Here is a 24,056-nt window from a genome sequence, read left to right as displayed (position 1 = left end):
GATTTTTCAAGAGATCGTTTTTAAAGTTTAAAAATAAAGTCAAATGTATTAAAAATAAATATCAAGCCACTTATTGAACTTTTTACCGTGCAACAGATATTTTTAGGTAAAACCTGAATGTTTTTTCTCCATTTGAAAAATATTTAGCAAATTTAAAAAAATAATTAAACAATACCCTTTCTTCAAAATGCATAAACAACACTTTCTGCCCTGTAGTGGGTAAATATTAAGTTAAAAATATGCCTCTTTTGCTAGGATATAGTACATATCCTGAGCATGCCGAAAACATGCACAACTGAAAATTGACGATTTTTGAAATATGACGATATTGAAAAGAGAGAGCGATATGTATATTTAAATTGTCTCAAAAGAGACAACGCATTATTTTGAAGGTTATATGAAAATCACAGCGTTTCTAGAGCTAACGACTTGGCACAGATGAAGATTAAATATTATATAATGGTAAAACACTCTCATAAAACTGCTTTATGAGTTTATTGATGTCAACATGACTTTTTTATTTATTGTTACTAAGACATAATAAATTTGTAAATAAAAACAATTATTTTACCGATTAAGCTTATAAAAATAAAATAAAAATTATAAATAAATAAAAATAATAAAAAATTATACACTTGAATATACCACTTGATGAGTTTTATTTATAAATACAACTAGTTTCGAAAACTTACAGATGTTTTCATCTTAAGTTTTCGAAACTAGTCGTATATATAAATAAAAATCATCAAGTGGTATATTCAACTTTTTTTTTTAAATAATCAACATGTCATTCCACAAAGTTAATGCCGAATCAATAAATAATATACTAGTTTAAGAAGCAACAGATGCTTCCATCTTCGTACCGGAAGTAACTCAAGTGGTAAAAAACAAGTGTTTTCGTACACATTTTAAATACAAATAGTTTCGGGAAGGCTTATTTCCCGAAACTAACTCAAAAATTGGTCCAATACAAGTGTTTAATTTTTATATTCAAACCAATATATGTTGTCTTGCATATTTCCAGGTGATGCAAGGATCTTACTCGTACACCGGTCCCGACGGGGTTAAGTACACAGTCAACTATATAGCCGACGAGAACGGGTTCAGGGCAGAAGGGGCCCATCTACCCACCCCTCCCCCCATCCCGAAAGCCATCAGGGACTCCCTTGCTTACAACGCCGCTCACCCCGAACCCCAGGGTAGAAATAACTACTGAAACAACCCTTCCAAATACCTGTAACAGTATCCCAACCTGCCCCGCTGAAAGTTTGAATAAGGAAACATCCCCAATCCTACATAAACGATATATCGATGTAAAATGAAAGTATTTACATGCTTTTTAACCATGATTTATTGTCCTTTTGTCATCTGCCATAATCCTTCATTACCCATCAGTAAAATAATGTACGTAACTTAAATTATGAATGTTTATGCATTTGAAATCCATCATAAACGATATTATTTAAAAAATAAATATATATATATATACATGAACATAAATACCTTTTGTTTTTATTTTAATGTTTTTTTCGTATAAATATATATACACATATATATATACATATATATATATATATATATATATATATATATATATATATATATATATATATATATATATATATATATATAAAAATATATATATACATAAATAAATATATATATATATATATATATATATATATATATATATATATATATATATATATATATATATATATATATATAATATATATATATATATATATATATATATATATATATATATATATATATATATATATATATATATATATATATATATATATATATCATTCATAAGGGATATAAAATAGGTTTTTATTTATTTATTTATAGAATAAGCTTATTTTTCATCCACTATCATTTAAAAAAGTAAATATGCTATAAAATTTCTAAGGCAACTAATAAATTAAAAAATAAAAATAAAAACTTACAGATAGATTAAATAAACATTTGATTATTGCTTCGAGCCAACATCTTGTAAAAGTTCGTACTTTATAACAGCTGTTTCAAATCAGTAGGCAAAAAGTGCTTGTAAATACGAAGTACAATACGAAAAAAAATATTTATTATTGTGATAATGTAACAGTTTACCATATTTCTGTAAATGATAAACCAATGAAAATAAGAAAAGAAAGGGAGTAGGATTAGTGGAAGGAGTTGAAGAGAGAGAGGTAGAGGAAACCAAGGAAGGTTTTAAAACATACAGATATAATTCATTACCTAAATTATTAAATAACTAAATAATTATATAGAATCAATGGCTCTTCTATTCATATTGACATATTTGCATGACATATTACAAATTCGTTAAGACGATGTCACTATTATAGCATCAGCAGAATTCGGAGTTCCCAAAATCTCAGAAATGGCTGCAATATCAGGATCAACTTGGCTTACACCGGTATGGCCATTCGCAATCATATTTTTTGGATAATAATTTTGATTATAGTTGAATCCGTTAGCGTACTGAGAACTGTAGACATTTCCTGGATTTCGTCTGTTATCTGAGAAGCCTTGCGATGGATATTGCTGGCCGTTGTTAGGTGAGTATGGTAATTCAACCTCGTATACTTCTATATCGGGATTTCCTTGGTTTGAGGGAAACTGTCCAAGAAATTGGTCGTTTTTATTTGATGGATATCTATTATTTTGACCATTAAACGTATGTTGATTAAAGTAATTTCCATTATTAGGAATATTTGATGGAATTCGATGATAATTGTTATTATTTGTAGTATGATAATTATTAGGTTGATATGAGTTTGAGCCAGGATATTGTACTTGATTCTTTATCCCTGATTGGGGAGTTTCGTAATATACCACTATAGGAACATTGTTACTATTCGGTGACACACCAATACCAGTTTGTTGATATTCAGCTAAAGGATTAGTATTACCACTGGAAGTTTGTTGATAGACCACTGAAGGATTGATAGCACTACTGGGTGGTACTCCACTAGGATCTTGATGATATGAAGGGTTGTTATTACTGCTTGGGGATATGCCACTGGGAGTTGGTTTATTCACCAGTAAACTATCATTATTAGGTGAAATATTTCCGTAAATTTGTGGATACGCGTCCGCAGCATTGTCCATTTTACCTGGTGACTCGCTACCGAAAACCTGAGAATAGACATCTGTTGTATCCTTCATCTTATCAGTCGATTCACTGCCGTAAATTTCTGGATACACAACTGCAGAATCGTCCATTTTACCTGGCTTTTCTGTTCCGAATACTTGGGAATAGACATCCGATGGATCTTTCATCTTGTCCATTGATTCACCGTAAATTTGTGGATACTCATCAGCTGGATCGTTGTTACTGCTTGGCGATCCTCCATTATTACCAATGGCAATTGGATTCTTTCCAAAATTCAATGGGTTTGCATTCAAATAAAATCCTGAATTATTATTATTAATTGGTTTATTCTTATTGATGACAATAGGCGCTCCCATTATCCCCGAAATTAATGTAGTTATCTGAAAAAATAAAACATTCAATTATTTCAAGATATATTTATTATCTCATAATAGAGACATTTATAAAATAACTTAAAAAAACTAACCAACCATCATTCCACTTCCCGTAGGAGTAAACCGAGAAAATGAACGCCACAATAATCTGTCATTTCAAATAAACTTCGCCACTTCCACATTCATGCAATTTCCTTATTATTCTAACTCCTGACCTGACCACATTCGAGTAATTGAAATGCTTTATCATGACAAGTTTTCCTCAGTCTTCTTCAACTTCTATTACCAACCACATTCGCTTCGTAAATTTGTTTGACTGTTCTGTCTTTCCTACATTCGATTCACACGCAGAATCCATCGCATTACACCTTTGTTCATTTTTTAGATTATGCTTATGTCAGTATTGCATTCATTCCTATTATATATTATTTTGTGCACATTCATCTGAGAGATCACTTTTTTTACTACGTTCAGTCATTTATCATCTTGTCGTACATTTCCACATGTCGTTCACTCCTTTCAACAACGACATAAATCAAAAATCGTCAATTTTCAGTCTTGCATGTTTTCGGAATGCCCAGCAAAAGCGACATATTTTTAACTTAATATTTACCCGCTACAGGGTGAAAAGTGTTGTTTTTGCATTTTGAAGAAAATGTATTGTTTTTTTTAATGTACTAAATGTTTTTCGAATGGAGAAAAAACATTCAGGTTTTACCTTAAAAGATCTGTTGCACTGTAAAAAGTTCAATAAGTGGCTTGATATATATATATATATATATATATATATATATATATATATATATATATATATATATATATATATATATATATATATATATATATATATATATATATATATATATATATATATATCTATATTTATATATATATATATATTTATATATGCTTACATGTATGCAGATAAGATGTTTTGATTAGCTTAATAGTTCTTAAAATATGATTGAACATTTATGAAGCCATTCAAAGCATTCATTATTGTTTATTATGTAATAATAAATAAACAAATAAATGTGCCTTTTTAGATTCTTATAACCTAATTTAATATTAACATATATCTATAATATATAATAAAATACACATTAAAACTCACCAGATATAATGATATTGAGACCATTTTATTGTACTCAATCACGTTATAAGATCTTTTTTGTTCGATGATATCACGAGAGAGGTGAATAAGCTCTTGAATATGTAAGTCGGGTTATTTACAAGGATTGCGACCCTAATCAGATGGTTCAAACGATCACTATATACACACTGTAAAATTCACCATTCATAATCCAACATTTAGAACAAAAACCGAGACACACTGAGATTACTGTTAGTTGTTTATATGTTCTTTGCTAGGCACTGAGTATATTCTGCAAAATCTATGGAGGATAGAATCATACTATACATACTTAACTACGCATTCAAAAACAAGTTATAAGTGGCCTTAAGCAAAGCCAAAGCCTCCCTACATATCTAATACTGGTCCAAAACAAGAATGAGGCATCTGTTAACAAAATCGCAAACATCTACATAACGTTTTTATATTTTTTTGAAGGAATAACCCTATTTTAAAGGCTTGTCTGCAGGTATATGAAGGATAGGGAAGGTAGATGCGAAAAAATACATCACACACACAGACCAATTGAAAATATGTATGTAATTCAATTTGCAATTGGCGGGAGTCAAACCCGCGACGCCAGTTTCGCAGTCCAACGTCTACCCAACTACGCCACAGCCTCTGTCTCAACAGTGAAAAAGAAGAATAAAGAATCTTGGGTATTTACGGAGCTTATGACATGTCATACTCTGGTTAAGTGATCACTTTACACACGTGCAACATCCACTATTCTACCCTATGATTGACAACTACACTACTCAAATTTTCAGAACTCCTTCATATATTGATCACTCTCATGGGACAGTACACAACAGCCATCTATATTGGACTGAAACCATCTTTCATTTAGCAGAGACCCTTTTATTTATATGCAAGATCTGAAGGCTGATCATTTTTACAAGCTGGGAAACGCCTGAAAGCCTTTTTTACTAAGCTTATTATTTGAGTGGTTATTTTTATTTGCAACATTTTGAGTGTGTCCAAATACCTGTTTACAAATCTGGGCTTTGTCTGCTAAGAAGTTGTTTTAAAATTTTGACATCTCAAATGTATTGGTACTGTACTGGGTATTCAGTGTGGGTCAATCTCGGTGTGTATAAAGTAATCACTTAACCAGCCTACAAGAGGCCATAAGCCCTGTTAATACCCAGATCTCCATATTCTTCTTCATCTATGTTGAGATGTCAAATAATTCCAAAGTGGAGACAACACTGATTTGTAAACATGTATTTGGACGCACTCAAAATGTGAATCCAAAATATTTGTACATATTACATATAAAAAAGTATTTGTTAAGACTTTTTAGTATGGCATTCCATCCTCTCTGCCTTCCCAGGCAGCAAAACGGCGTGATGGTAGCACAAAGTAGAAGTAACCAACAAATAACATTTGAAAAAAAGGGAAAGTCAACCATTTGCTATGGAGATCACAATCTCCAGATATAAAAAATCCGAATAATACTTTTTTGAGAAATACATTTTTTTAAAGATGTTTCATCCTTGCTGGAGACCGACCATATTTACATACACTCCATGTAGGTATATAAATATCATGACATCATTTTATAAAATATATAGGTTTTATAAAGGTTTGCTTAGTAATATAAATTTTCATAGCGACATCTGTGCAAATACCTTATAAATTATTTCACCTTTCGTCGGCCGTCTTAGGATAAATTTCGCGAATGAAAAATTTAAGTCATTTTGAGCATTAAGTTACTTAAAACTTTTGTAGTTAATCACCAGGGTTCAAACATAATTTTATTCAAATATATATATTTAAACGAATACTTTTTTCTTGAAAATTACTTGTATAATTTACATTGTAAAAATGCTACATATTTCTCAAAAGGTCTCTTTTTCAATATTATATCCAGCTCACTTCGGTCGAACTCGTTTGAAATGTTTAAATTATTAAAAAAAAAAACAAATGTTCTTCAACTTTTCAAAATATGGTTGCCAATTTCGGGCAGAATGGTGAATGCTTGATTTATGTATTCTTACATCAAATACACTTATGTATATCATTCATCTGCTATATATTGAGATCAACAAAAATATTTTTATTTATTTTTTTATTAAATGATTTATTTTTTGGTATTTACAATTTTTTTTTGCACTGTGGTCTAAATATTAATGTATAAAAATTGTACACTGTTTTTTTTGACCTGTTGATGAGAACATACTTATATTTTGTAATTTTTGTTAAATTTAATAATAAATAATAATAAAACCCTTATCCGCACCCCAATGGTGCATAGGGCACTGCTACATATAAACGCAGTGTTATCTCGATCGATTTTACACATGAAGGAAAGGTGAAGTCCTGGGTAATATTGAATAAATATTACAGTGAAAAAATCACTTATATTTATTTAACCCCCCCTGGGAATCGAACCCGGGACCTCCAGAACGGTAGCCGAGCGTGCTGACCATTACATTACGGAGGCGGACAAAATTATTTGTCTGTATTTGGCTGTATTTCAAAAGCGTTATTAACTTTGTGGTAATATAACAATCTGTTTATTTCTTGAATGTTTTTCGCAGATACTTTGTGGCACATTTTATAAACTTTATAAAATAAAACAACTTTGTTTTAAGCACTTTTTTATTGGTACACTTTATCCAACCGGTTTCGACAAGAACCTTGTCATCATCAGGGTTTATGTACTAAATTCTATGTGTATTATAATGTTATTTATAATATTATAATACACATAGAATGTTATAATGTTATTTATAAGTTTAATCTCCTAATTACTCATCGTTCACTTTGTGTAATACCGTTGACCTGATGATGGTTTTATTATTCTGAAAGAAGAGTTTTAAAGTGGTATTGCACAATGTGAAAGATGAATGAAAGTAGAGTGAGAACATATGTACGAAATTCTCGAAACTAGTCGTGTTTATAATAAAACAGTAAAATCTTTCAAAGATCTCAGAAGATCTTTGAAAGGAAGAAGATTTGAGACGATTGCCGAGATTAAGGCAAATGCGATGAAGGAGCTGAAGGACATCATAATATAAGCGTTCCAGAACTGTTTCCTAAAGCGGAAACACCGTTTGGATAAGTGTGTGCGTCGGGAAGGTGACTGCTTTCAAAGGGACCCCGACATGTGACTTCTAAATAAAGTACATTTTGTTTTATGACATCAGTCTTAGTATTAATTGAACTGGCCAAGTATCTCAAAAACAAGTATGAGTTTTCCTCGGTCTCCATCACGTCTATTACTTTACAACATTTTGAATGTGTCCAAATACTTGTTCAGAAAATCTGGATTATCTCCAATTACAGGAGACATTTTAAATGCCCAGACTTCCATATTCTTCTTCATCCTTTGATGAGATGTCAAAACATAATATGCTTCTATTATTAACTACATTCGTCTCCATAGCTTCTATTACCAAGTTTTAATATTCAAAATGACCTCAATTCGTCATTCATAAGTTTGTTTTTCTTAAACAATTGTTAAATTAACCCTTCTTTCTAAATGCTTGTTACCATCCTCCCAAATTCTGATCGTGTTCCTCTATTTCGTGTATTTCAATATCCCCGTCTTTTCCAATGCTCTTGTCTGACACATAGTAGCCGAGATCAGGACGGTAGTAGCCAGCTAATCCTGGCCGGACATAGAAGTAATGTGGATCCAGGATATAGCCTAATCGATGTGCCCAACCACTGATGACGTGCAAAGGTTTCTTCGTGTACGTCTTGAGATGCCCAAAGGTCCTGCCTTGGACATCCTGGTCCGAAGAGTCTAGAGTCAATCCTTGTTCTTCATCAGGTTCGATGTCCAGGTCTTGTTCTTCAACTCTTGATGGAGCAGCATGGCTCTTGCATATCCAACTTAGTTGAATAAGCAACATGAAGATGATGCAAAAACTCTGATTCCTTCTGAACATCTTTTCTAAAAATAAAAAGAATAAAAAAAAAACATTTAATGACAGATATTATCTTTTCACAACATTATCTGGTCAAATTATAAGCTTAAATAATAAAAATGAACATGATATTTTCTGGCGTTTCTCATGTATGTGTTATAATCCAGGATTCGGACCTCACATACTGATATAAGAGTTTCTGCTCAGTAAAAAGCTTCTTTTCATCTCACCAATAGATGCCTCAAATGAAGTTCTAGTGATTCAATAACAATGTATCTGAATTGATTTCATACATATAAAACTTCCAAGAATTTGAGTAGTGTGGTTGTCAATAATGGGTAGAATTGGTGAATGTTACAAGTGTGTAAAGTGATCACTTAAACCATCCTGTGACGGTCGTCAGCCCCGTAAATGCCCAGACTTCCATATTCTTCTTCATTTTTGATGAGATGTCAAAAAAAGATATTATTTTGTTGACATCTCAACACTGATGAAGCCGAATATGGAATCCTTTATTGTTTTTGCAACATTTTGATTGTTTCCAAATACTTGTTTACAAATCTGGATTATCTCCAATTAAGAGTTATTTTAACATCTCAACATAGATGAAGAAGAATATGAAAATCTGGGCATTTAAATTTTCAAATTATTGAAAGTTCTAGATTCTTTATCGAATTTGTAATCTATTTAAAAAAAAAACGCTTTCCTCATCCCCCCATAGATGGCTTTTGTTAACTCGCGTAATGTGGTTATCAACCATGGCTAGAATTGGTGAATGTTACATGTGTGTAAAGTGATCACTCAACCAAGCCTATCACGGTCGTAAGCTCTGTAAATGCCCAGATTTCGTTATTCTACTTCATCTATGTTAAGATTATTAAAAAAAGACACTCTTAAGATACAAATTTTGGAGTTCATTTTTACTTAGTAGGTAAAATCAATATTTGAATTATATTGTGGCACGTGTTTCGATTTGCTTTGTATTATGTTACATCGAAACGCGTGTCACGATATTGTGGAAAATACAGCGGATTTCACATTGTTAATATGACATAAAAATTAAATCGTTAGCTTATATTTTTTGTGTTAATTATACAATTATATAAAAAACAAAATGCTGAAAAAATTAGCAATGTGCTCTTTACTGTAAATCATTGAATTCCACACACAAAAAAAAACAATGTACGGTACATGTACATATCATTATTCTTTACATCTATGGGTATTTGCCCTTGAACTTTTTTCAAATACTGTTAACTATTATGTAATTAATTAACATGTATGTATTTTTTGACATCTCATCAAAGATGAAGAAGAATATAAAAGTCTGGACATTTACGGGGCTGACGACCGTCATAGGCTGGTTTAAGTGATCACTTTACATACGTATAACATTCACCAATTCTACCCATTATTGACAAGAGTTTCTGCTTAGTAAAAAGCTTCTTTACATCTCACCAATAGATGTCTCTAGTGAAGTTCTAGTGATTCAAGAACAATGTTTCTAAATTGGTTCATATATATATATACATATATATAGAACTTCCAAGAATTTGAGTAGTGTGGTTGTCAATAATGGGTAAAATTGGTGAATGTTACACGTATGTAAAGTGATCACTTAAACCAGCATATGAGGGTCATCAGCCCCGTAAATGCCCAGATTTCCATATTCTTCTTCATCTTTGATGAGATGTCAAAAAATAATATGAAGGTGACTCCTATAATTGGATATAATCCAGATTTTGTGAACAAGTATTTGGATACACTCCAAATGTTGTAACATGTATGTACGTAAAGTGCATCTTTAATTAAAAATAAAAAACACCTTTTTACCACCATATATTTAGTTTTTTAATCAAACTCGTAGATGGAAACATCTGTAACTTCCGAAACTAGTCGTTAAAAATATAATACTTTATGGTAAAAAAAAAACAAGCGTTTTATTTATAATTTAATCCTGTATTATCACAAAGTGAATAATGAAAAAAAATTACATATGTCTTTTTAGATGTACTTACATGTTTTATTTACAAAAGCTTTTATTGCGTTATGAATCACTTCTTTAAAAATGCAATGATTTATTTGACTAATTTTTCTACTTCATGCGATGATAAGCACTTACTTCTTTTAGTAATTAATGATCTGAATAAAACCGTACGACAAATACATATATATAGACAATACAACATCGTACATTTCGCCACTGCGCTTATTTAATACAGTGGAACCTCGATATAACGAACCTCAATTTAACGAACTTCGGATATAACGTTAAAAAATCTAGTCAAATGAAAAAATGAAATTTAATATTATAATATAATATTACACATGCTTAAGTGTCGCCGCATGCAAACAATTTTAAGCGGCAATAATAATCTGTACACCTCCGTGGTTTAATGGTTAGCGTGTTTAGCTACTGTGCTGGAGGCTCGCGTTTGATTCTCAGGAGGGGTGAAAATAAATATGAGTGATTTTACACTCTAATATTTATTTTATATTATCCTGGACTGGTCCCTGAAGCGTAGGAGTGATGAGCATGCCTTCATATAAGTAACGATCAAGATAACACTGCGTTATTTCACTGTTAGAAAAAGAATAAACACAATTCATGCTTCGAAACTTGATTTCTTTGAAAAATCAAAGCCAGATTTCCGAAAGCAAGCGCGTCGATATAAAACAGAAACGACACTTCACGACGAGTGTCTGAAGACAATTAATAGTTTTTTTTGGGTTTCGTATTTTTTTATTTATTTTCATCTAAACACAATGTTCATATTTTCAAGTTTATTTAAATTTATTTTAAATACGTTTTTATACAACGTACTTTCATCTTCGAATCGACACTTTAAGACGAGTGTCCGAAGACAATTAATAGGTTTTTTTTTTTTTATTTATTTTCATGTAAATACAGTGTTTACATTTTCAAGTTTATTTAAATCAATTTTTTTACACATTTTTATACAACGTACTTTTATGTTCAACGGACAACCCTTCCCCCCAATAAGTCCGTTATATCGAGGTTTTACTGTAATACCTTTCAATATCCTGGTTGCACATGTGCAGTACTCGCATTCAACCTGTTGGATTCCAAGTTTAATCATTGCAATTGCAAAATATGAAGAAATTGCTAAGTGCTTGTTGAGAAATATATATTAAATATGATTCACTTCACCTTGCATACGTGACTTACAGAAAATATGTTATTCATTACAAGTTATTGTTGCTTGAATTTAAGATTTTGGGGATTAGTTTTCTTAATCTGATCAATATTTTAAAACGGTGTAAAAAATGCCGCCTCTGTAGTGTAATGGTCAGCACGCTCGGCTACCGTTCTGGAGGTCCCGGGTTCGATTCCCAGGGGGGTCAAATAAATATAAGTGATTTTTTCACTGTAATATTTATTCAATATTACCCTGGACTGGTACCTGAAGCGGAGGGCTGATCACCTTTCCTTCGTGTGTAAACGATCAAGATAACACTGTGTTCATATGAAGCAGTGCCCTATGCACCATTGGGGTGCGGATAAGGGTTTCATTATTATTATTATTATTAAAAAATGCACTTTCTCCGATAACTTTTAAGAAACGTTAAGACATTACTATGCATCATTATTTATTTATTTATTTTGTTTGTTCCGGAATTGTGCAGCTTTACATTTAAAAAAAATTATATTAAAAAATAGTTACATTAACAAAAATAGTTACATTAATAATAGTAAAGTCAATTAAACAATTCCACATTTATGTTATAAACACTATTAAAACATTTATAGATAAAAAAAGAAAAAAAAGTGAAGAGTGGGAGTATTTGTGTGAGGAAGGGAGTAAAAGGGGAAGAAGACGGGAGTGAAATTAAACATTTCAACTTGCATATATAACATATAAAAAATGGATATTATTACGCATTTTTATGCAGTTAATTGGTGACATTTATTGACTAATTGAGAAATAAATATTAAAAATAATACACACTACCTCTTAAGACATGTAAAAAATATGTCATTATAACGCATTTTAATTCTGTTAATTTATGACATAATTTCTAAAAAAACCTTGTTGAAAAATTATAAGTTAAAATGATACACTTCACCTTGCAAAAGTGACTTGCATTTTACATGTCATTAATAACGCTATTTCTTTGTTGCTTGAACTTGAGATATTAGGGATAGGTCCACAAAAACTAAACATTACAAAGCAGTTAATTAAGAGTTTGGCTGTGAGTCCAAAATTTACGGTTTATATAAATTTATACATAACAAAACGGTAATCCGTCTCGTATAATTTGCCCTTTAAAGAAATGATTTTCGACCTTGGACAGAGATTGTCGAGAATGTATGATGGAACATCATTAACCCTTCCCTTCCGTTGCTAAAATAAAAACGCGCGTTCCGGTGTTGGGTAGTCACTAACCAATAAAAAATTTGGAGCGATTTAAAATCGTAAAAATACGTACACCTATAGCTAATCCCCTTAATTAATTATAAATTAAGTAAAAAAAAATAATAATTTAGACTTATTTGTTGAAAACATTGAAAAACCATCTAGCACGCTCACGGAAGAAGCATAGGTCCGCTCTTGTCGGAAGCCCAAGAGCTACTACCGCTAGCCAGAGAACATTAAGCTTTGAGCTCCTCACGCTTGCACAGTGCAAGTATGCAATAGTGAGATGCACATATAGTGTCTCGCTTTCCGCACACTCTTCACGCGCTGTTTAAACGCAAATTTGTTTCCGATATTCGCAAAATACCTCCGATGTACCCGATAAACTCTTATTTTTACTAATATTATTTTTTAAATCAATGCGTTAATATGTTATGGAGGAGTAACTTAAATCTTAGCCTTGTATATATTACATTTATTATTACATTTATTTATTACATTATATATTACATTTAAAGAGATATTGATGGTTATTAGAATCAATTTGTACAAGGTACACAACACCGGGAAGTGAGGGTTAAGACTATCTTGACTGCGATATCGTGCAAAATTGTTTGATAATTCGAATAAAATATATTAATCTATGATGCAAGGCAAAATTATTTTAATACGAACTTATGTAATTTGGTTTCCATGGAATGCTTCCTTGTTATTGAATATTTTAAACTACCATACAAACAGTTGAGGTTATTTTTGATAATTTTAGTATAATATATATTAATTCGAGTATAATTTTTCAACTTATGTGTAATTTATTCCTCAAATATGCATAATTTTAAATAATATTATAAAAAAGCGTCAGCATTAAAAAAAATACCATCAGAAATTTTAGATAAAATTAGAAATATGAGAAGTTGAAGGATAGACGTTAAACAGAGAACATTTAGAAATTCAGCAACAAAAAATAAATAAATAACCAACAGGTAGGCAGAGAGAATAGAACGCCACAACAATCTGTCTTTGAAAGCAATCTTCGTCTCTTCTTGTTCACGCATCTTCTTCAAAAACCCTCATCCCGATAACACTGCTTTTATATGGCACTGCACCATATAAACGCAGTGTTATCTTGATCGTTAACACAGTCCAGGGTAATATTGCGTAAATATAGGAGTGAAAAATCACTTATTACATTACATTAAATACATTTATTTTACCAAGCTGGGAACCGAACCCGGGACCTCCAGTACGCTAGCCGAGGTTGGTGACCATTACACTACGGAGGCGGACAAATACCCTAATACATACATACGTTTAAGAGAAATTTGTTGATGTCTATTTGACTAGTTGATAAAGAAAATTTATATTAATTGATAAAAACATGTAATGTAAGTTTATTATATAGTTATACTTTTATGTACATGACAGTTTATTTTTATTTTTAGAATACTTGTGTATGTATTTTTTTGATTTTATTATATTATGTTATTTTATTAAATATTCTGTTGGTTTTCCAATAAATAAATAAATACTATTTTATAATTTTTTCCACTTAAAATTGTAAAGATTTCCATGATTCTTTTTTTGGGAAAAAAAATATTTAAAAAAAAATGGGTGAATAATTTTGCGCCACCCTAAATCAGTTTGTTAACTGCAGCTGTCTAGTTGTGACAGAGTAATTTATTTTGTTTTTATTTATATAGTATTTTTTATGTTGTATATTAAAAGCATTGATAACTTTGTGGTACCTATGGTAATAAAACACTCTCCTTACCATACATTTTTTACTTTGTGTAATACCAATTTTTTAAAAAACTTATTTGTGACTACCGGTTTCGGAAAATTATTTCATCATCAGGTCTTTAAAATTAAAATAAATTTATTCAATTTTAAATGAAACGCATATTTTTTGAGTCTACTAAGTTGTATTTTATTAAGAAAACGCATTAAAATGAATATTGTGATAATATTTCGCCTAGTTATGGCATTTTTAATCGAATTTAAAGCTACAAACATTATTTTGAAAATGCCATAACTAGGCGAAACAATTGTGTTTTTATAGTAAAATACAACTTAGTGGACTCAAAATATCTGTGTTTGATTTAAAAATTAATACATAAATTAAAATGGAGTCCTACAAATTAAACGCCAAATCAATAATCAATTTATTAATTTTGTGTCAATCTGTATATTGCGTTTTAATCACCAAGCAATAAGGGGACTTTTTAAATTTTGTTTTGATGACCATTCATTCATTATAGGAGATAGCCTTCACAGCATCTCAAACTCGTTTTCAGATATTTATTAAGTAGTGCTGATATTATAATTCGTTTACACTCCATATACATACATATATCGATAATAACTTACCTACATTTGCGTCAGAGTTGAGGGTCGTCAACATTTTTTTGTGTGGCTCGTCTTCGAATAGTTGATTCAATGGAAAATAATATGGTAGAAAGTATGCCCATTTATAAAAAAAATATGAACGCAAAATTCAATAGTTCACGAAAGATTTAGATAAGCACGAATAAATGTGTGTGTGTGTGTTTTTTTTTAAAGCATAATATATGTAATTATAAAAATAATTCCTCATCAAAAATTACTGTATTTAATGTGTAAAGGCAAGGGGGTATATCTGTCAAATTTTTCATTTTGTGTGTTTGTTCCACAAAATGTCTAAAATAGTGTATTCCATAATCTGGCAAAAGGATAGTGCTGTAGTTGCAATACTTATTTAGTTTTATTGAGATATGTAGATATAAAAATACATAAAACAAATGAGTAATTTAATTTCACTAGTTTGATTTTGCTCTCCTGTAAAATTTGGTCTGAGACAGATATACCCCTTTGCCATTACACTACCGATATGTGTATACATATATAAACATAATCATTTATATTGAAATGTAATTTTCAAAAGAGATTTATCAAAAATTGTTGAATGCTAAAATATATACTTTTTCTAATTTAAGTTTTATTTAGTAAATACCACTATTTCTTAAAATCACTAGATTTTCACAATAGTGACATGTCGCTCACTCCTTTCAAGAACGTCATAAATCAAAAAACTTGATTTTTGAGGAGAACGTTTTTAAAGTTTAAAAATATAATACAATGTATTGAAAATAAGTATCAAACCACTTATTGAACTTTTTACTATGCAACAGATCTTCTTAGGTAAAACCTGAAGGTTTTTCTGCATTTGAAAAATATTGAGTGTGTTGAAAAAAAATAATTAAAAAATACCTTTTCTTCAAAATGCAAAAATAACACTTTCTACCCTGTAGCGGGTAAATATTATGTTAAAAATATGCCTCTTTTGCTGGGATATAGTACATTTTCTGGGCATTCCGAAAACATGCACAACTGAAAATTTACGATTTTTGATTTATGACGTTCTTGAAAGGAGTGAGCGATGTGTTTTGATGCATTCCGCATCATTTTCTAACACCGCATGTGGATCTACGATTTGAATCTACGATATTTTTTACAAATATGTATTTTTTTCTATAAAATTTTATAGAAAAATATAATAATAATATATAATATTAATATTATATATTATTATTAATATTATATATATATATAATATTTTATAATTGGTCCATTGAATTCAATGGACCAATTATATGGTAGAAAATGCGACACCTCTCACCATGTTTCTTCTTAAACTACGATCTTCATTTCGTAGCCTCATAAATTTGTTTAACCATTCTTTCCTCAGTCATTTGTTCCACATGTCCAAGCCATCTCAATATACCTTTTGTTAATTTGATCGATAATGCTTATCTCAGCCTTGCATTCTTCCCTTATTTCATCATTCAAACATCTATCATACATTGTTTTGCAGCACATTTGCCGCCAATTACTCCTGTGAATGCAATCGGTAGAATCTAATCCATACCTTACAGAAAAGTGAATTTTCCAAAACTTATGGAAGAGTTACTGCAGTGATATCTAGAAGGCATAGAATAGTGGTTTCCAGAAGCACATCCACATCGTAAAAACATCTCTAATAACTCTGTTCATGAGGTCTAAAATTACTAATCGACTGCAAAATATATCAGAGTGTCTGTCAATTACTAAATAATACAATTATAAGCTAAAACAATAAAATGAAATAAATATTTTCTAGCGTTTCTCATGTATGTGATTATAATCCAGTGTTCGGACCTCACATATAAATGAAAGAGTTTCTGCTCAGTAAAAAGCTTTTTTCATCTCACCAATAGATATCCGTAGTGAATTCTAGTGATGTGAGAACTATGTTTCGAAATTGAACCAAACATAAAGAAGTTCCAATAATTTGAGTAGTGTAGTTGTCAATCATGGGTAGAATTTGTGAATTTTACACTTGTGTAAGTGATCACGTAAACTTGCCTATGACGGTCGTAAGCTCCGTTAATGCCCAGACTTCCATATTCTTCTTCATCTATGTTGAAATGTCAAAAAATAATTTGAAAAAAAACTCCTAGAATTGGAGATAATCCAGATTTGTGAACAAGTATTTGGACGCACTCAAAATGTTGTAAATAATTCAAATCGTTATATTATTGACTATTTATTCATTAAATAATAATGTACAAAATCTCTGATTCCATCGAAAACAAAATCACGTTGTTTAAGACGAAGACAAAGCGAGTCACAATAATTGATAATAATTGAATTAATTATTAAATTATTTATGGCAGTGTTCGGAAGGATTGCGGAGGTAGTGACTTGGAGTCAGGTATTCCGCAGGTCTAATCTCATGGTATCCTTATGGTGTCCTTGTGGTTGGAAGGGCTGGCTTATTGAGGAATGTGAGCTCCTGAAGCGTGGAAGCCTGTCTCGTCAGCGTAGAAGGTGACGGTGATGGGGGTTCCCAGGGGATCCTTGTAGGAGTATGATCCCTTGACGACGATGACTTGCTCCGGTTTGCCTTCCTCGTTCTTGATTTCCCTCAGTTCTCCGGTCTCATCGCGGACGATCTCATTTTCGGTCTCAAACCTGTTAGAAAAAAACACGCATGTTTAAACAAACAATTTGACCATGTCATGCAGAAACCAACATCTTGCAAGACAGGACCCCACAAGGTGAACCTCAAAATTTTTAAAGAAGACAAAAAAGGCGTCGGAAGTCCTCTTGGCTGCTGTGGGGGTAGAAACTGATTTCAAGCAGCAATCGACCGAATGAAATAGAAAGATACGGAAGAGTGTGTGTAGCCTTTATCCAGCAGTTGAGGACAGAGGACTCATGATGAAGAAGAAGAAAATATAGAAACCATCTTACTCTCATTTTGCGAAATTTGACTTTTTGATAAATGCTACTTCAGTAATAGTTAATTTTTTATTAGCTGAAGACACCCGACCTAAAAGATCAATACAATATTTTTTGGAGAACTTTTTTCTATATATAAAAATAATATAATAGAAACATCTATGTGTGTTGACAGCTTTCAGTATTTTCACGTTAAATTATTTACACACATGAAAATATTGCTGAAAAAATCCATGTGGATTGGATGTGTTCAACTTTGAACTAGAAGAAGGAAAGCACACAATTTCGCTGAAAATATCCAAATATGACATTTCAAATACATGTATCTCTTTATTAGTCCATAATATGTAAATTAAGAACTGATTTTCACTGAAAACCTCCACAAACATAAACATTTAATTTATTTGTTTGGAATCTCGGGAAAGCATTTTTTTTTTAATTAGAGTGTACAATTTATTAATATATTCGTCATGAAGGCACGCGGTCAAAATAATTTGGAGATATATATTTTTTTAATATTTTAAAATCAATTTTATTTATTGTGACCTAATCTTCGTTCAAAAAAAACAAGCTGGGAGAGCTGTGCGTTTTCAAAGGTCCGATACTTCAAAAATATTCACAAATAAACTAATTTAACTTTTTTTGTGAAAATAGAGCAACAAAATAGGGCAAAAACAATAGTTTTTGCCCTTACAATGTTAAATTTATTGAATAGTGATAATGAAAGTGATTTTTATACTCAAAGTAGTGAAAGTGACGATGAAATAAGAATGTTTACTAATTAGAGAATGGGCATCGACAGTGAAAACTTTGAGGACGAGACAATTTCACACCACCTAGACACATTCTTATGAATGAAAATATTCTGTTTCTTTTTTATCAAATTGAATTTATTTTTAAATATATAAAATAATATATACTACAAGATGCTATTTTAATAGATTTATATTATCCACTGACACTTCGTGATGGAATTGCATTTTTAATTTATTATTAGATTAAAACCAATATTTTTAGCTTTTCCACTTTTTTATTTGACCAGCGACCGGGTTTCGTCGTTACCGACATCATCAGACTGGTGAACCAGTCTGATGATGTCGGTAACGACGAAACCCGGTCGCTGGTCAAATAAAAAAGTGGAAAAGCTAAAAATATTGGTTTTAATCTAATAATAAATTAAAGATGCTATTTTACTTGAGTGGCTTGATATGTTTTCTTTACAGTTAAATGATGGTTAGATCAAAACTGTTAATTTATCACTTATTCCCACTCAAAGGTATTTACAATTGTAGCACTGTATCAGAATGATGCAGTCTTTACTTGATCGTAAATTACACGAGATCAGTCTTGTGCTTTTTGGGTAATATTAATTGAATTAATATTATTTTAGCATACATATTAGAAAAATCTTAAACCAATGAAATATGTACAGATAAATATTGATAATTCAGTCCAGTTGCGGCCTTTTATAATTGTCACGGACATCCAACTCATCGGTCTATGAATTGACTCAATTCTGCCATAGGTTTTAGAATATATTTAAGAAAAATTACAACATTTTAATTTCACTTATTAAAATTATAAGAGATGAAAGGGTTGGTACTCACGCGAACTGGTAGGGTCCTGCGGGGTCCTGGTCAAAGGAAGATCGGAGGATCTTTGGGGGTTCCTTCTCTGCTGGAGCAGCAAGGGCCACGGCCACGGCGATGAGGAAGAAGAATGCCTATGGAAATATGGTAAAAATATGTTTAAATTTATATTTACATTGTCAGGTCGATAGAATGCGGAATTAAACGAATCCTCGTTCCTTAAATCCCACCCTCATCATTTAACAGTTATAAATTTCTCTACTAAATTACTAACACTTTAAATCGCTATCAAAATTGTTTAGAAGTGTATATATGGCTAAACATATCACTTAAAATTCAGAACTATCCTGAGATGCATAGAAGTAAATTTTGTTTTTGATCAACTGATATTGTCATGCAAAAAGTGCAATAAATTTGGATAAATAGCTATTGAAACCTCTTAGTACAGTGAAACTTTAGTATGACAAATCTAAAGAGATTTTGGAGAAATTTTAAAGTTAGTCGTGCAGCGGGTCGCTCGGATCAGGGAATTTGAGATTACTGAGAAGTTTGAGAAAAATTAAACAAAAAAACAAAATTTCCCTGTATGAAAACGCTCTTTAAGGTACTCAATGAATAATTTTGAAATTTAACATTTTTATTTTAGCTTGAATAAATCTGATATTTTCTTTTAAATCAACGACCCTTACTGGTATTCAACTAAATCACTCATTCGTCTCAAAACAATAAATTCCTCAGTGTTCTGGACGATTTCTTCAGCCAAGTTGATCGTTCATTTACAGTTTCGTTTCATTTCATTTCAGTTTCATTTACAGTGATTTATTTATTGTTTCGGCATTAACTTTGTGGTAAGACATGTAACAATGATTAAAGAAAACACTTCGTTTTTTACCACTTGAGTTAAACTTAACTCAAGTGGTAAAAAACGAAGTGTTTTCTTTAATCATTGTACAGTGATTTAGTTGATTGAGTGAAATGTTGAAAGCTTTCACGACTTCAGAAGGTGGAATTTTTGAAACTGTAAAAGAACGAATTTTACAGTCCCATATAAGTGAATTGGTAATGAATGGCTGAGTTTTTATTGTAATTTAAATGATCATTATTTCATGACTTTTTGATAATTTTATATTTAAGGCAAATATCATTTTGCTGCTTGGTTTTTAACTGTTTAATTGTCAAAATAAATTATGACAATCATTTAAGAAATTAACATACTGCGATTATTTTTTGTATTTTATTTTATTTTTTGTATTATATGGGCGAATGAATTTCACATACAAGTGAAGTGGTAACGAATGAATAATTAAAATGTTAACTTTTTGATAATTTTATTTCTTTGGGTGAATCAAGAAATATCAATTTTCTTTCTTGGATTTTAACTGTTGAATTGTAATAGTTTATAAATTATGACAAACATTTTAGAATTGAAGGTTTTGGTCCCGTGGTTAGTGTCGCGGACTTTTAAGTCACTTTTCGGTTTGAACCCGCTCTACCACAATTTGATACCTATTTCTAATAATGAGCCACCTAGGCTCACAGAAATATTATGAAAATCAAGTATTTTTGTAAATAATAATAAAAAAAAAACAAATATTTCTCATTATGAAAAAAAAATATTCAAGCTTATATTCAAACCCGTAGATGGAAGCATAGGTAGCTTCTGAAAATAGACGTTCAAATAAAATACTGAATTTGTAACAAAAAAGATTGCTTTTCTTAATAATTTCATCATTATAATAGCAATATATTTATTGTTATTTTTAAAGGGTTATTCTTAGAATTTAGGGGTGAACGATTTTCACAAGCCCTCACAAGCGGATTGGTAATGAATGACGCGACTTACCACTCTCATGTTGATGATTGGTGTTGGTCTGTTGTCTGATGTTGACGCAAGAGGAGATACTGATGCAGGACCGATCGAGAGATTCTCTTTTATACACATCTAACGTCAGCCGAAAACAAGTATTCCGCCTTCACGACTCATCCCATATCTGTTTTTTGTGTTTCTTTCTCACCTGCTTTGACATTTGCACAAATTCAATATAATCTTCATCAAAAACCGTCGGCCACAGCGAGAGGACCATTTGATATGTCGACCTTTGGTAAATTATTTTAGAAAAACGAGTATTATGATGCATGTACAATGGAAAATGGCCGGAATGCTATTGATTCGCGTCGAAATATTTGTAATATTAGCACCAGAGATACGATTCTCCAAAGTTTGCTTAAATTAAAATTAAAATTGTCTCCATCTAAATATGTATGAGGAGAAGCATGAATGTGAAAAAGGCGAAGAATGTTTTCAAAGACAGGTTGCTGTGATGTTCTACATTTTCTGCCTACATTAATACAATCATGAAAATATTGAATAAACGAAACTTTTTCACAAATTTTGTAAAATTGTATTTCTTTTATTTTCTCTCTCTCTCTCTCTCTTTTACACACACACACGCATAAAATCTCATTATTATTATTTTTTAAGAAGTTTCACTTGTACGGGTACGTTACTGTACAGAATTTTGTTAAATATATTATTTACTGACACACCTTAGGATAAAGAAATGAGTGAAGAAAGGACAGTTAAACAAATTTATGAGGCAAATGTGGTTGGTAATAGAAAACCGATGGAAAACCGATGAAAAAACATGAAATGATCGAGTATTTCAACTACTTGAATGTGGTTGGGTCAGGAGTCGGAATAATCTGCGTGTATATATGTATGTATATAAAAGAGATGCGTGAACTGAAAGAGGCGAAGATTGTTTGCAAATATAGATCGGTGTGGCGTTCTATTCTCTTAGTCTACCCCTGCAGTGATAGATAGTTCTTTTTCTTTTTCTTCTTAGTAAAGGCTTCGTGACCTGTTTCTTGTATTGGGATATAATAAGATAATGCCTCCAGCGATATCGATTCCCAGCTGTCAATCAATCTCTTTGGCTCCCTTCGGGTTGGCCATGCAGTGTAATGTGGGGGGGTCTGGATGCTTCCATTTTCCTCACACCCGCATATCACTGTCTCCTTCGTTGCCTTCCCAACCTAACGACATCTCTGATCTCGCATATTTCTCGCATATCTCGTAGACCCTTGCCAGATATTCTCCTTAGCTAGTTAGTTTTACCTTCTGAAAACAATTCATTCTTTAAATTCTTATCAATATCTTAGAAATGGTATCAACATGCATAATATGTACATGATGAACATTGTGAAGGACATTGGTAACATAAACAAAGCTAGGACACAAAATGCCAAACCCTCTTCTAGTGGAACGGAAGGTCTCCTGACGACAGTCAACAGTCCGCCTTCTCCTGAGGAGTGCAACGTGGTTTCCTCCCAGCAATGAGCAAATGCTGACAAGTTCCTGATTGGCCCACACTAGATTATCCCTCCTGTTCCTAACATAGATTCAAATGAAAACATATTGAATTAGTTAGAAGAAACAAAAATCCACTGAATGATCTATAAATCTTGTTTATTATAAGCAAGGTAAATAATGTATGCAATTCCCATCTAAAAATAATAAAAAAAAATAAAAAAAACATGCATAATATTCGATTTGCTAGAAATAAAGTTCACCTCCGTGACTCTCTGGCATAAATGTCAAAATAAAAAGACAACAAGAAATCACTTGCAACATCTTTTTTCGATACCAATTTAAAAAAGAAAAACCTTACAGCGATACTCGCTAAAACTATAGAAGCTTCTGAGTTACGTATTATTTACATGGTATGTTATTATATACACGCCCGCTAGCGTTTAACCCTTTCCTACATAAAACCCTCATATGAAGTCTCAAAAATATTAAACATTTACTTTTATATTGTTTTTACAAAAATGTAAGTAATATAAGTATTTAACAACTCACCGAGATTTTTATGCTACAGGTTTCGAAAAGTACCCGTCTCTTCATCAAAACAATCACTACAACAGCATGCAAACAATACTACCCGTTAAACCGGTAGACATGAAAATCTCGGTGAGTGTTTATATACTAATATTACTAACATATTTGTATAACAAAAAAACATTCATGTAAAAATGACCGAAATTTAAAAATTGCTTTAATTATTTATAATATTGAGAATATTTTAGTTTTATTTTATTTTTTATTAATATTTATTTGGCAGTAACCTAGTGAGAGGATGTTTTTGCCAGTGCGAAGTCTTATTTTTATTTACAAAAAAAATTATAAAAAAAAATATGGTAATGATTAATAAAATTGTCATATATTTTGTATATTAAAAGCATTGTTAACTTTGTGGTATGGTAATATAACTCTCTCCTTTTCATTCATCGTTCACCTTGTATAATACCACTTTAA

General features: G+C 31.1%; 2 protein-coding genes and 1 long non-coding RNA gene across 3 annotated transcripts in view; 1 reads left to right on the top strand and 2 right to left on the bottom strand.

Annotated features, from left to right (window-relative positions):
* LOC148312953 (endocuticle structural glycoprotein SgAbd-4-like) overlaps positions 1-1,489 on the top strand; it is a 5,670-nt gene extending 4,181 nt beyond the window's left edge. Inside the window, exon 4 of the mRNA XM_088271127.1 lies at positions 1,025-1,489. Coding sequence (XP_088127253.1) covers positions 1,025-1,216 — 192 coding nt within the window. The 3' untranslated portion in view covers positions 1,217-1,489. The remainder of the gene's footprint in view (positions 1-1,024) is intronic.
* Positions 1,490-1,818: 329 nt separating this feature from the next.
* On the bottom strand, positions 1,819-4,916 carry LOC148312952 (uncharacterized). Its single transcript, XR_015838599.1, has 2 exons — positions 4,613-4,916; positions 1,819-3,504 (listed from the first exon to the last, which is right to left on the bottom strand). It is a non-coding gene; the product is annotated as an uncharacterized LOC148312952 (long non-coding RNA).
* A 12,519-nt stretch (positions 4,917-17,435) lies between these two features.
* On the bottom strand, positions 17,436-21,645 carry LOC148312951 (larval cuticle protein 16/17-like). The gene is made up of 3 exons (XM_088270765.1): positions 21,582-21,645; positions 19,757-19,872; positions 17,436-17,879 (listed from the first exon to the last, which is right to left on the bottom strand). Exons 1-3 carry the CDS (start codon positions 21,588-21,590, stop codon positions 17,681-17,683), a joined length of 324 nt encoding a protein of 107 aa, XP_088126891.1. The 5' UTR covers positions 21,591-21,645; the 3' UTR covers positions 17,436-17,680.
* Positions 21,646-24,056: the final 2,411 nt, after the last annotated feature.

The sequence above is a fragment of the Brachycentrus maculatus genome, unplaced genomic scaffold (assembly GCF_059751285.1).
Source record: "Brachycentrus maculatus isolate JH-2025_06_01 unplaced genomic scaffold, ASM5975128v1 h1tg000028l, whole genome shotgun sequence".
Lineage (NCBI taxonomy): Eukaryota > Metazoa > Arthropoda > Insecta > Trichoptera > Brachycentridae > Brachycentrus > Brachycentrus maculatus.
This window is presented reverse-complemented; position numbering and strand designations above follow the sequence as displayed.

Coding starts and splice junctions, on each gene's coding strand:
- LOC148312951 (XM_088270765.1), bottom strand. Junction 17,880..19,756: donor GCAGGACCCTACCAGTTCGC/GTGAGTACCAAC, acceptor TTTTTCTAACAG/GTTTGAGACCGAAAATGAGA.